Source organism: Xyrauchen texanus, chromosome 15 (assembly GCF_025860055.1).
Source record: "Xyrauchen texanus isolate HMW12.3.18 chromosome 15, RBS_HiC_50CHRs, whole genome shotgun sequence".
In the NCBI taxonomy this organism is placed as follows: Eukaryota; Metazoa; Chordata; class Actinopteri; order Cypriniformes; family Catostomidae; genus Xyrauchen; species Xyrauchen texanus.
Window position 1 is genome coordinate 17,743,258 of NC_068290.1, and position 14,242 is coordinate 17,757,499.

Here is a 14,242-nt window from a genome sequence, read left to right on the forward strand (position 1 = left end):
ACTTCGCAATTTCTTCCACTGAACACAAAAGAGCTTTAGTCAGAATGGCAGCCTCGGTCACCATTTACTTTCCGTGCATGGTAAAAAGACTCATTGAAAGCGAATTGTGACTGAGACTAAAATACTACCTAAAATCTCTTTGTTGTTTTCCACAGAAGATAGAAAGTCATATAGGTTTGGAATAACATGACGGTAATCCCTTTGAGACTCGAAAGGCTGATACCTGGCACGGTGTACTCTGAAGTGACAGTGCGGGTTGAAGAGAAGGATACAACAGGCGTGTTGCTCTGCTTGTCTTGCTGTCTGCGCCGATACAACAGCAGAGCAGCCAACAAGAGCACCACCAGTATTACCAGAACAACAATGCCTGCAATCACACCCCACGAGTCCCTCTCCACTGGAGACACAGGCACCATCATACTCTGCTCTCGCTCTAACAAAGACACAACTTAAGACATAACACACACTGAACTACATTAATAATATCTGCATACATGTACTGTAAAAAAAAAAAAAAAAGCTAATTTACATTCCACACAAAGATGAATTGCTGTTAAGACATAACATTAATGCTACAACATCACCAATCAGTTTCAATACCTGGTTTGCAGTCCTCGTCTGGTCCAGGTACACACACACAGACGCCAGTGTGAGGGTCACAGGAATGGTTTGGGCCACATGAGCAGGTCTGGGCACAGTTAGTGCCGAATGTCCCTGTTTGACACACTACAAAGACAGACATTTGCCAAATGTTGAATATACTCATGGAGAATTTTGGAGACAGCATGCACCTGGTCCAAGACTAAAATGCAATCAGCATGTGACTTTTTTATTCCAAGACAACATCTGGAAAATAGACTTTCTTTTCTTTTCTTTCTTTTTTTAAGAAGATAATATTCAACATAATTTTTATATTTTAACATGAGCAATGAAGAAAGATATGGGATGAACCGTTCGTTTGCTAATCTGTTTTTTAACTCGCTGCACTTTTTCACTATGCATGTTTAAAATAAAACAATTTGTATTTTGCAAATTACTCCACACACCTGAAGTAACACAATTTTTGAGTGCAACAAATCCCTCTACTGTTTAAAATTGTAACAGTTAAAAGGAAAATTCTGAACTTGCAAGACAGAAAAGTTGATGCTGTGAGGAATGAACCAACTTTGAGAAGCCTATAATATAATAAAATTATATCTTGCATCTTTTCTATTGATCAGGAAATAAAGCCAATAAAATCAATATGACTCTCATAGAGATGGTCGAGTACAGGGACTCACACAGAGAGCAGTCTAGTCCAGTCCATCCAGGGGGACAGATACATGAGCCATCCTGGTGGTGACATGTTGCATTATTGCCACACTTACAAATACTGCCACACTGGTTTCCATGCCGACCGACAGGGCAGGCTAGAGATCAGACAAAAACAGCACTTTTCAGGACTGTAAACAATTTAAATAAACCTAAAATTGCACTAGAATCCCTAGAATCAAGCTAAATTTGGGGACATCTGATAAAGAGACTAATCAACATCTTACAAAGCCATTGGATTTATTTTACAGTTATTATAATTAGTTTTAATTTAAGAACAATAGATATTAATGGTCAATTCCCATTTATACATATCTACTGTAGGTTTTGTCAGTCAAACCTGAAATTACCTACAATGTGGGGACCAATGGCAGGGTTAGGGGATAGAAATTATTGATTTGATATAAAATATTGTTAAAGTCAAAAAATAAATAAATAAAAAACAAGTAAATGGAAAGTCCCCACCATGATAGAAAAACAAATATGTGTGTGTGTGTGTGTGTGTGTGTGTGTGTGTATAACTAACCATGTTCACAGAGTGGTCCAGTATAGCCAGGCAGACACAGACAGTCGCCTTTAATGTGATGGCAGGAAGAGGCATGAACACATGGAGGACACTGGCGGCTGCATTTTTCTCCATACAGACCAGCCCTGCACACTATAGAGATGAGAAACATAGAAGACCACTGTTTATATCAGCTCTAATGTGACACTTAAAGCTGCACTATGTACGATTTTGTGTTAAAAATGAACGAATTGCCATTATTGATTAAGCACATAAACAATCAGTGTTCAAAGCAATGTTTTTACCTTACCCCGATTCACTAAGGTAAGCCTATAATAATTATTTGTATTTTGTGCTGATCCTTGCGGTATTATGTCATGTCCATGAACGCGTAATGTTTTTTTCAACAAATGGTGGAGAGTGTAATAATGAAAAAATTAGGGATATTGCAGAAAAGTTCAACATTGAGGTAAAGACCACAGCAGCATATAGCCCTTGGAGCAATGGTCTTTTAGAGAGACACAATCAGACCCTCACAGAAATACTAAAGAAAGTAAAAAATGACAACAGATGTGACTGGGAAACTGCCATAGATTGGGCACTACCAGCTTGTCTTTGGACAAAATCCAAATCTACCATCAGTCCTTACTGATAAGCCACCAGCTCTGGAAGGTACTAGTATAAGCAAGTGTGTAGGACAGCATATTTCAGCTTTGCATGCTGCAAGGAGAGCATTTACAGAGGCTGAATGCTCTGAGACAATTCAAAGAGCCCTTTGCAGACAACTGCGGCCCACAGACAAAAAATATGAAACTGGGGACAAAGTGTACTACAAAAATGCAGACAGTGCACATTGGCCAGGATGGGGCAGTGATCTTTGTAAGGCATGGAGGAACTTACGTACGTGTGCATCATTCCAAGCTCTGAAAAACTGAGAACGATCGTACAGTGCAGGAAGAAATAGATGCAGATAAACAACAAAATTACATATACTGACAGAGAAAGAGCTGAATCACGGACAGCACAAATTCTTGGCAGAGCAGGAAAAGCTACAGGAAAACATAAATTACATTTACCCAGAGACGGTTATAGGCACTACTGGGTCAGCTGACCTGACACAAGTGGATGACATTCGGGTTGTTTCCCCAGATAGTAGTTGCCAAGTAGTAATCACCATGAAAATTATGTGTTGGCCATCGAAGATGAGACTTTTGTCACAGCAAAAAAGGCTAAGCTGGACAATCGGAAAATAAATGGTGTATTTAAGGAGGTGAAAGATGACGGTCAAAAATGCATCAGTACAAGGTGGGTGTGCTCAGTTAAAGAAACACCTGATAGGCTAGGCTGTTTACAAGAGGTTTTGAAGAAATAATTGTCAGTGACCTTCCTAAAGACTCAACAACTTGTGCTTCGGATTCCCTAAGGATTGTGATGGCAGTCATATGTCAGAGGAAATGGCAGCTGAATTCCATGGATATTAAGGCGGCCATTCTACAAGGAAAAGAGTTGGCTAGAAATGTCTACATTTGGCCTCCACCAGAAGCGCAGTGCAAAGGAACACTGTGGGTGTTGAATAAATGCGTGTATGGGCTAGCAGATGCCTCTCTGTACTGGTACAACAAGGTTTAATGTACTATGCAGCAGCTGGGGGGTCGTGTGTCACAGATTGACCCTGCAGTGTTCTACTGGATAGATGACAATGGTGAATTAACTGGAATTCTTGCTTCTCGTGTTGATGATTTTTTGTGGGGAGGTTCCAAAACATTTTCCTCTTTAGTCATCCCACATTTGAGATCTGCTTTTCAAGTCGGATGTGAAGAGCACAACAGTTTCAGTTTTGTAGGAATAGAGATCTCTTCTGGACATGGTGAAATACATGTACATCAAAGCACATATATAAAGAGTCTTCAGTTCATTGTTATGGATCCAGCCAGAGCTGTGCAACGCGAGGCTCCGCTGACAGACTGTGAGACTGACATGCTGAGGTCTAAGGTTGGCCAAATTCTTTGGGTTGCCAGACAGAGTAGACCAGATGTAATGTGTGACACCTCTATCCTTGCTTCTACTACAAAACATGCTACTGTTCACCTGTACAGCCACCACCATTGCGCCTTGAGCAAGATACTTAAATCCAAGTTGCTCCAGGGGGAATTGTCCCTGTAATAAGTGCATTTTAAGTCACTTTGGATAAAAGCATCTGACAAATGTGTAAATGTCTTGAATCCTCATTTTATGTTTTTAGTTTACAGTGTTATTGTGAGCATTGCATAGACATACTATTGTCGTATTACGGTTCCCTTGCTTTATCAACTGCAGTTTCCATTGAACTCGTATCAGCCACATCACGAATATCACCTTTTAAATTGATAAGTGCATTACAATACACACATTAATAGTAGATAAAACACTTGAAAAATTATATTGTAATATCGTTATGTAAAGGCACTTTAAGTGTAGTGTCAGAAAAGCGCTATAAGTGCAGCCTGGGTTGCTCAGCAAGTATTGATGCTGACAACCACCCCTGGAGTCGCAAGTTCTAATCCAGGGTGTGGTGAGTGACTCCATACAGCTCTCCTAAGCAACCAAATTGGCTGGTTGCTAGGGAGGGTAGAGTCACATGGGGTAACCTTGTGGTCGCAATTAGTAGTTCTCACTCTCAATGCGGCACATGGTAAGTTGAGAGTGGATCACGTAGAATAGCATGAACTTCCACATGCAGAGTCTACGCAGTGTCATGCACAACGAGCCACGTGATAAGATGCGTGGATTGACAGTCTCAGAAGTGGAGGCAACTGAGACTTGAGGATTGAGGTGAGTAACCGCACTACCACGAGGACCTACTAAGTAGTGGGAATTGGGCATTTCAAATTGGGGAGAAAAGGGGATAAAAAAAAGAAAAGCGATATAAGTATAACATTTATTCATTCAAAATATGTGACAACAAGTCTTGTTTATCTTCATCAAAACAAGAAATATTTAAGTTTTAAATGTTAAATATATAACGTAATATCAACATGAAAATGCATGATTTACGGCTCTGAATATCTCCAGTCATGATCACACACAGGTGATGTCCACATAAGCCAGAAGAGCAGTGCGGAAACACGACTGACATAATGTGTTCTTCTGCAAATTGCTTGCAATTTTAAGTTTCAACCACAGATGTCGCTGGATAGCACAAAGTTAAATAGTGCAGCTTCAATCTAAGAGCTCTCAGACCATGCTGTGCAGTTACTCACTGTGTTGACACTGAGCTCCCCAGAATCCAGGCTTGCACAGGCAGGTTCCGGTGTGTGCCTGACAGGTGGCGCTGTTGTCACATGAGCATGTCTGGTTACACTGATGACCCCATGTGCCTTCTGGACACTGCTGTGTACAGCGCTGACCTGCAGACAAGGAGAGATAACAGACTGAAACTTACTGAATTGCTTTGCTTTAATATTTAACATAATTTAGAATGTCTGCAGGACAGGAAATTTAAAAAGATTGCAATAGTGAATAAGCTTTGGATATGTTCAGAATGACAAACATCTGTACTACTCACACTTAATTGCAGTATGCAATACTTTATGTATAATGTGCACCAATGTTTCCTACAGAATTCTGCTCTTGCAGTGGGGGAAATGCTCCGCCAGTCCTTTTTATATTATTTTGATAGGAAATTGGTATTATAATTGTTTATAATATATATAATATTTATATATTTGTATTATATATTATATACAACCAACAATTTAATAACAAAAAATGTATTGCAAAAGTTTATTTGATGCGAACTACACATTATTATATGAACATTGAACAACACTGATTCAGAGCCTGTTCGCCAGTCCATGTCGGTCTTTATTGCCACGGAGGCTGTTCCCCTGTCCATGTCGGTCTTCACAGCCACGGAGGTTGCTCCCCTGTCAAAAAGCTGTTCCCTAGTCACTGCCTGTGCTCTCAGCCTCAGAGGCTGTACCCCAGTCCATGGCGGTCTTCACAGCCACGGAGGCCGTTGCCCAGTTTCTGCCAGTGATCTTGGCCATGGAGGCCGCTCCCCAGTTGCAGCTGCCAGTGCTCACAGCTGTGGAGGCTGTTCCCCTGTCGTGGCCATTCCCCTGCCGTGAGCAGATCCCACTCATGAGCTTACCATGGATCTGCCACCTGAGCCCTCCATATCTCCGCCCCCTGAGCCGCTCCCTCCTGAACCCTGTCCAGAAGTGGCTGCCGAGTCCGTTACCCCCTCGCTACTGCAGTCTTGAAGTGAATATTTATTGTTAATAAATACTTTTAACTATTCCTCTGCTCTTTCTTGGGTCTCTTTGTCTCACTCTCACTGTCTTGACAACAGCATAGTTACAATAATTGCAGTAACTATTATATTTTGGCACAAACTTTGATAACAAAGTTAAAGGTTCAAACATTTGTGAGTGACAGTTACAATAGATACAATCTATTTTATTAGTGCCATTCTGATGCATTTCTATTTATTTAGGATTGAACTATGAAAAATTAACTGCATGACACACAACAGTAAAGAGCAATTGTTTGTAAGCAACTTTCCACTCATCCAGCTCATTTTACTTTTATAATCAAAACTCACATATTTCTGCTTTCTTAAAGTCTTAAATATTTTCCTGACTTGATGAAATGATTCTTGTCTTGTTCTGAATTTTCACATCTGCTGCATGAAGAGACTTTGTATTATATCGTTATTCAAAGAGACTCATTATTTTGAACTTGTCCACATTACACATTCTGGTCACTACTTGCTCTTTCTGATACAAAAATGGTCTATAGAAAACCAACACAAACAAATTGAGGAATGTGTCATCTTTTTGTTAGGCGAGTGTACATGGAAACCTCTGTGTCGTGAGGTTGAATGACAGCGCATCTGCCTCGCTGCATATTGCGGAGAGAGCACATGCCTAATAAACAATTTTGCGAAGTGAAGGTGAAAGATAGTCCCAGCCAGCGCAACAGCATGGAAGAGTGAGATTTACTCTGGGCCTTGTTTCCAAATAATGATCTGGCGGTTTAGGGCTGGGTTTTCCGATAACATTGCAACTTACTGTAAGCTTTTACGATCATCTTAACTAATGTCGCTCATTATTTTACGATGAAGTAAAGCATTTCCAGCATATAGATCGCTCGTTATAAAGTTGAACTTAAGTGCTTCGTTACGGGAGCTGTCTGGTCCAAATTAGTGCTGATCACTTTGGCCAGTAAGTCCAGGAGATTGCCTTCTCAACCTGAAAATAATGTAGAAATATTAACAAACATAGAAGTTGTTTGTAAACTTGTCGAGGAGAGAAAATGTATTAACTATTACAGAATAATGATGGCTTCAGAAATAAGTATTGATGCTCAATCATAGAGATTATTGAAAGTGAAACAATTAATGCACATTACGTGAATGTACATGATGTGCATCATAAGGGTCCCTCACATTGCCTAAAGTTTCGTTCCTTTGGCTGGAAACTGGCAAATGCACACAGAACAGTTTTAAAATGATGGGCATCAGCACTGAACTGTCTAAATATTAATAGATTATCTGGTTAGACTTCAAGGCACTGGGAAGATTTAACCCCTACTGAGGCACTGTACTTGTATAGCCTTACTGCCATTATGCAGCAAGCAATTTGTTTCTGCCTTTGCAAAAAGACTATAGGCGAGCTGATTTGAACCAGCCATTGGAAGAAGGAAGAAGAGGAGGAGAGAGAGTTAGAGAGAGAAGCTCTCATCGCACACGCTCACTTTAATCTCCTTTATTAATTATTTACTTATGGTCACATTACTTGTATATATCTTCTTATATCATATCTTTAGTAAGAACATATTGTCTTTCTATTACAATTATTAAAATTATTGCTATCTAAGTTATATATAATTATTATGCTTATCAAAGAAGGCTAATATAACGTTATACTGTATAATTATTTTTTTTTGTCAATTTAGACCCATCATGTCTCATCCACAGACTATATAGTTATTTTTTTTCAACACTTTTTTTAATCCTCTTAAATATTTTACAATGGTTTTCCAGTGATCAATGCTATTTGCCCCATTGTCAGTGATAAACTGTGAAAGACGTCTGAAAGATTTGTTAAGTTGCACTTAATTGAGTTAAGATTGGTTCAAAGCTCTCATTAAATTACGAAGGTTTTTACGAACTACTTGGATTATGATGCTTTTGGGAAATGCACCTGTAAAGGGATCAATAGAAAGGAGGAGGCGAGAACCGGATTTTCAATATAAATAATAGCTTAATTTCAAACTAAAACAGAAGACGCAAACACATACATGACGGACATGTCCATAAACGATCTCTCTCTCCCACACAATCCTTTGCAGTCGACCTTTATCCCTCTCGAAGGCTTGATTAGCCTAATACGGGACCGGGTGTGTAGATTTGTATGTCTAAATTGAAATATTCTGACAGTCTGTCTAAGTTGGGTCAGTTAGCGCTTAGTCTTATGGATTACTTTTATGCTGCTTGCATTTGCTTTTTGGCCCTTCAAAGGTCTGGTCACCATTTACTTGCATTGTATGGATAAAATATTCTTCTAACAATCTTTGTGAGTGTTCAGCAGATCAAAAAGTCATACAAATCTGGGATGGCATGAGGTTGAGTAAATGACGAGAGAATTTTCATTTTTGTGTAAACTATCCCTTTAATGTCTGAAAATTTGCGCACACACACACACACAAAAAAAACCAGTAATAAAGATATCTTCTCTTTTAAATGTCAATGAAGTCTTACCTGTCCAGCCTGGTAAACACATACACTGTCCTGTAACACTGTGACATCCTTCATCATGCAGACAGTCACATTTGTGTTGACAATCTGGGCCAAATGTCCCGATCTGTATAGCAGAATGGAAATATTGATTCAGGAAGATCAAATAACCCAGACTATGGAAGAGACTTTACAGCTCTAACATAATGACTACTTTCACTTTATAATTGCCATACATGTATTCTCTCAGCGAAACAAATTATCTGTTGCTGTATCTTATAACAGGATTATAACAGTTATATAACACTCTCTATTCCATTCAGATTTTGAGTGTTACACATTTACCAATTTACCAGTGTAAAAATATTTTAGCTGATTTAGGAGAAAGATATTTTGAACAGAAAAATGTGAACTTAAACTTGAGGGACTTTTTAATTGGATCGCTGTGCATCCACTGAACTAGCTTAAAGGTGAATTATTCTAAATACATTTGCATATACTAAAGCAGATCTTTGACTCACAGGACAGGGCACATCACAGGAAACCCCTCTCCACCCTGCGGTGCACCAGCAAGAACCATCAGCTGGGTGACAGGATGCTTCATTTGCACACTGGCATGTGAAGTTGCAGCCGGGGCCCCACGTGCCCTCCGAACATGCAATGGAACAGTCCAGCCCTTTCCATCCTAAATATACGCACAAAAATCCACTGTTGGAGCAAGGGCATTGTTCTCATTTTACCCACCAGACAGTCAACTTTAATTACAAGGTGAAGCTACAGAAGGGAACAAATATTTGAAAACGTATACTATATATTTTATGAGATTATCTGCTGACAAAAAGTTATTTTTTCCCCTAAAATTGTGCTGATGAAGATAAATAAAAGCACAAAAAAACTTTATGTAAAACTGTTAATAGTTTTTATATAGCTCTTTTTTGCAAGTGTTTTTGTAACAGTTTTTCTCCCTGTACTGCTTGTACAGAAGCTCATTAAGGAATATTCCAGGATCAATTCAAGTAAAGCTCAATCGACAGACTTTGTGTCATAATGTTGTTTCCCACATAAAATTATTCCAACTCATCCCTCCATTTCTTTAACAACATTTTTTTGTTTTTTACAAAGTTACAGTGAGGCACTGGAAGTGAATATGTCCAATTTTTAAGTGTTTTAAGGCAGAAATTTAAAGCTTATAATTTTATAAAAGCACTTACATTAATTCTTCAGTTAAAACTCATGTATTATTTGAGTTGTAAAATTGTTTATATTGCCCTTTTTTAAGGCCTTGTTAGGGTTTTAGGGTTATGGCGTTACCACCGTCATCATGGCAAAAAGTTGTACAATTGGATATATAACTTTAAACAGAAAAGGTTTGTAAGCAATTTGATTAAATTAAAATCATGTTAACAGGTATATTATTTACGTCTTGTGGCTATACTTTTGAAATAGAGAGTATTTTAATGTTTATGGATTGACCACATTCACTTCCATTGTAAGTGCCTCACTGGAACCCAGATTTGTGCTTCTTTCGTTTTTCTTTTTTTTTTAAGAATAGGATGGAGATGTCAAATTAATTTTTGTAATAATCAACATTATGCCACATATGGTGTCAAATGAGCTTAACTTGTAGTGAACCCGGAATATTCCGTTGACATTTCCAAACAAATTTGACAAATTCTCCATCAAATCACCATCGCTCCAATTGTCTTGCCACCCGCCCTGGTTTATTCCATGTCCTTAACAGACGAGACACCATAAGTGTCACGAGCAGAGATAAGTTTCAATGGTAACACTTCACAATAAGGTTCCATTTGTTAACAATAGTTAACAACATTAGTAAACATGAACTAACAATGAACATTACTTTTATAGCACTTATTAATCTTGGTTAATTTCTATGTAGTAATACATTTTCAAAATCAAATGTTGTATTTGTAATTTTATTAACTAGCTTTAACAAAGATTAATAAATGTTATAAAAAATATATTGTTCATTGTAGTCCATGATACCTAAAGCCTTAACTAATGTCAATCAATGGAACCTCATTGTAAACTGTTACAGTTTCAATTTGTCTGTCCAGAATGAACACAAAGCTGCTGTGCAATTCAGTACTGTCACAGCCAATTAGATGTTTAATGTAAAGTTATGAGGAATAGGATTTTAGACCAATGCTTATCATGGTCGCAGCTAGTTAGGACAAAAAGTCTGATAAACATGTAAGCTATAGATACTGAAACCAACACACTTATAGTTTCCTTGACTGATCTCACTGATACTCACTTATTCAGTGTGCTCCCAAAACTCACCTTCCTTACAGAAGCATGTTCCATCAATTGGAGAGCAGGCTATAGAGTTTACACAAGTACAAAGAGACGAGCAGCCTTTCCCATAGAAACCATCCTCACAGAGCTTCTCACAGTGCACTCCCTAAACACATGCATAAAGACAGGTGCATGCACAGAGACACACAAAGAAGAATAAAAATCCAAGATATCACTGACAAACCTGTGCATGGTTAAAATTAGGCATTACAAGGCAACAGCTAAGCTAAATCATAACAACTTTTGCCAACTGTTGGAGTCAGAAATATCAGAGTAGTTTTAATATTATTAAGCTATGTCAAAAGGTCTTTTATGTATGTGTGTAAATACACACCGTGTATCCGGGGGTACAATGGCAGTGGCCTGTCACTGTGTCACATAACCCTCCATTCACACAAAGGCAGGGCTCCAGGCAACCATTACCATAGTATCCGTGAGCACAGGTTTCATTACAGTACAGCCCCGCCCACCCTGGTTGACAGGTACACTCCCCCTTCAGAGGGTGACAGCTGTAACATTCATGAAAAAATTAGAATAGAAGAGAAAACATGATATCTGAGTCTAATCTTTTTTGTCCATGTTATCAATGTAATTAAACGGCATATGAAATTATTTAAACTACAGAAATTCAGACCATATACAGATACTTCATAAAATTCTACTCTGGTGCATATTGTAGTTTTCTAGTTGTGTCAATAGCCGCTTTTGCCATTTGTGCTGATCCGGGCAAGTTGGCATGGTCGCGGTTTCTTTTTCCACTGTGTTGCTTGAATGTACGTAACAAATACGTCAGTTGGCGAAGGTGTGAGAGGTAAAAATTGGAATGAGTGTGCTATGGGGGATGAAGTTCCAGTTTTTGGAACTGCTTTTCCCCCTGGTTTTTATTCTGTGAAAGCACAGGAAAGAGAAATCCCATGTTGCAAAAAGGAAAGCATAGAGAAAAGGTGAGAGGTTTACCATAATTTGCTGAGGGGTTGTGCATGTCAACAGACATAAACACACAGAAAGGTAAAAGTTCCCAAACTAGTTAAAAAAGGACATTTATTGACAAAATATTATACGAGTAATACAATGATATATTCTATGAGTTTAAATAATCTAACTTGCATAATCTACCTCACTGAAGAAAAAGGCATGCTGAAAAATTCTTCGCTAGACTAGTTAAACTATCATCATATAATGACGAAGATACACCAAACATACACAATTTTTTTATTACATTTTATTAACCTCACCATAACGGACTTTGCCAGCTACCTACAAACAATGAGTTACCTTGGTGTTGGCAAACTGAAAATCATGAGTCGCCGCATACTAAAGTCATTCCACCAGTGCAGATAGGCACGATTAAGCATGGTTAGCCACTGGATGAGAAATCTGGGCTAAAAACGGTTTGTAATCATGCTGTGCCAAATCGTGCTCAAGTGGAAATGCTACTGGAACCGTTCCTCACCGTGCTCAGAACAGTTTGGCCCAATGGTGGAAAATTGGCTAATGGTTACCCTTACACAGTACACCACAGTAGTGGTGAACTAGTTCACTACACCACTTAATGATCTGCAGTAATACACAATGATACACACCTGAGAGTGTTTTGTGAGTTGCAGAGGCAGTGTTGTTCACAGTGTATGCCATAGGCTCCATCAGGACACATTCTGTGGTCACAGCGTTGACCCTTAAAGCCCGGCTCACAAAGACATCCACCGTGGATGTTATAGCAACGGGCCCCATTAGCACAGTCACACATGCCCTTACAGTTCTCACCATATGTACCAACTGGACACTCCTCATTACACCTAGACAGGAGAGATACACAAACACTCAGTGATGTAAGCATGTAACCACACTGCTCAAATATCATTCATAGGTTTTAAAAATAAATTAGATTTTTGGATCTAAAAGCTTGACTAGAAATAAACATTGTTGTTATATATATATATATATATATATATATATATATATATATATATATATATATATATATATATATATAAAAAGAAAAGAAAGAGAAAATTCTAAAGACCCACATATAAAAATTGGCTAAATTTGCTAAAAGTTCACCTGTGTGAACTTTTAGCAAAACTTCTTACCGACTACTAAACACCTTTTTTACTGCCATTGATTCACGTCATAGGAAGGTGTAACCTGAAGCTCCACCTACTTTGAGGCCGATAGCCGATCACTGTTCAGTCAGTTCAGCCATCCTCTTTCCAAAACCCAGTACCCCACATATACAAAATGAGCTTTATTGAGACCCAAATTGAGCAGAAACGAAAAAAAAATACAAAATATTGCCAGGCAGAAAGCGTCAGAGGCCGCGGCCTGCGGACACATTTTTGTTTGCTGTTTACAGATTCTAGTGCTGTCACAGAGACAGGTGAGATATCTCACTTTGCTTATTTCATTAATATTTTTATGGGAGTAGGAGTAGAAGTAAGGTTTTTCCATGAAAAAAACAGTTAAGGCAACTTTAGTAAGATTAGTAAGTGTACAACAGCGTGCAGTTATTAGCGAGCTGGTGCAAATGTATCTACATCTGTACGATCGTTCAGCATTGTTTTTTTTTATTATTAATTTATCTACAAAAGGAATTAAATCTACTGAAAAACTCTTTAAGTGCCCATTCACTCTTTTGTTTTCTTTTGTTTCACTCATGTGTTGAAAGCCATTCAAACATCTGCCATAGTAAGGTATGCCTATCATTATTCTTTTGTCTGTACTGTTTCCCATTAACACCATTAATAAGTATCGAAAGTTACTTGTGGGGTTCCACAAGGTTCAGTTCTAGGCCCCAGACTGTTTACTCTATATATAAATGATATATGTAAAGTGTCAAAATTCTGAACATTGTTTCTATTTGCTAATTTATATTGCTCCGGGAAAAGTTGGGAACAGCTTCTCAATACAGAAGAAAGGGAATTGGAAGTCTTAAAGAAATGGTTTGATATTAACAAGTTATCATTGAATCTAAGTAAAACAAAGGTTATATTTGGTTATTGGCAAATCTGTAATCAAGTTAAAACTATGATCAATGATGTTGAAATAGAAAGAGTGTATGAAAAAAAATGTCTGGGCATGATAATTGATTGTAAATTATGTTTGAAACCACATATAAATAATGCAAAAACTAAAATGTCTTAAACCATTGCAATATTATATAAGACTAAAGATATCTTGAATCAGAAGTCACTATATATAATGTATTGCTCTCTCATAGTTCCATACATTACTTATGGTGTGGAGGTATGGGAAAACACATACAAAACTAACACTATTCCAATTTTCAGGCTACTGAAGAGAGCTATAAGAATTGAAAATCGATCGTATTATTATGAGCCAATCAACAAACTATTTATTCAATTACATGGTTTAAAATATTGTGATCT

General features: G+C 38.0%; 1 protein-coding gene across 3 annotated transcripts in view; it reads right to left on the reverse strand.

Moving 5' to 3' along the window:
- Positions 1 to 14,242, reverse strand: part of LOC127655914 (platelet endothelial aggregation receptor 1-like) — a 76,948-nt gene that overhangs the window by 5,409 nt on the left and 57,297 nt on the right. For 2 of the 3 annotated variants that reach the window (XM_052143979.1, XM_052143977.1), the window contains exons 10-19: positions 12,440 to 12,652; positions 11,191 to 11,365; positions 10,842 to 10,962; positions 9,059 to 9,222; positions 8,562 to 8,664; positions 5,056 to 5,202; positions 1,838 to 1,969; positions 1,281 to 1,409; positions 601 to 726; positions 224 to 448 (exon numbers count right to left, since the gene is read on the reverse strand). In XM_052143979.1, coding sequence (XP_051999939.1) covers positions 224 to 448; positions 601 to 726; positions 1,281 to 1,409; positions 1,838 to 1,969; positions 5,056 to 5,202; positions 8,562 to 8,664; positions 9,059 to 9,222; positions 10,842 to 10,962; positions 11,191 to 11,365; positions 12,440 to 12,652 — 1,535 coding nt within the window. The remainder of the gene's footprint in view (positions 1 to 223; positions 449 to 600; positions 727 to 1,280; positions 1,410 to 1,837; positions 1,970 to 5,055; positions 5,203 to 8,561; positions 8,665 to 9,058; positions 9,223 to 10,841; positions 10,963 to 11,190; positions 11,366 to 12,439; positions 12,653 to 14,242) is intronic. The other variant, XM_052143978.1, reaches the window with a different exon arrangement.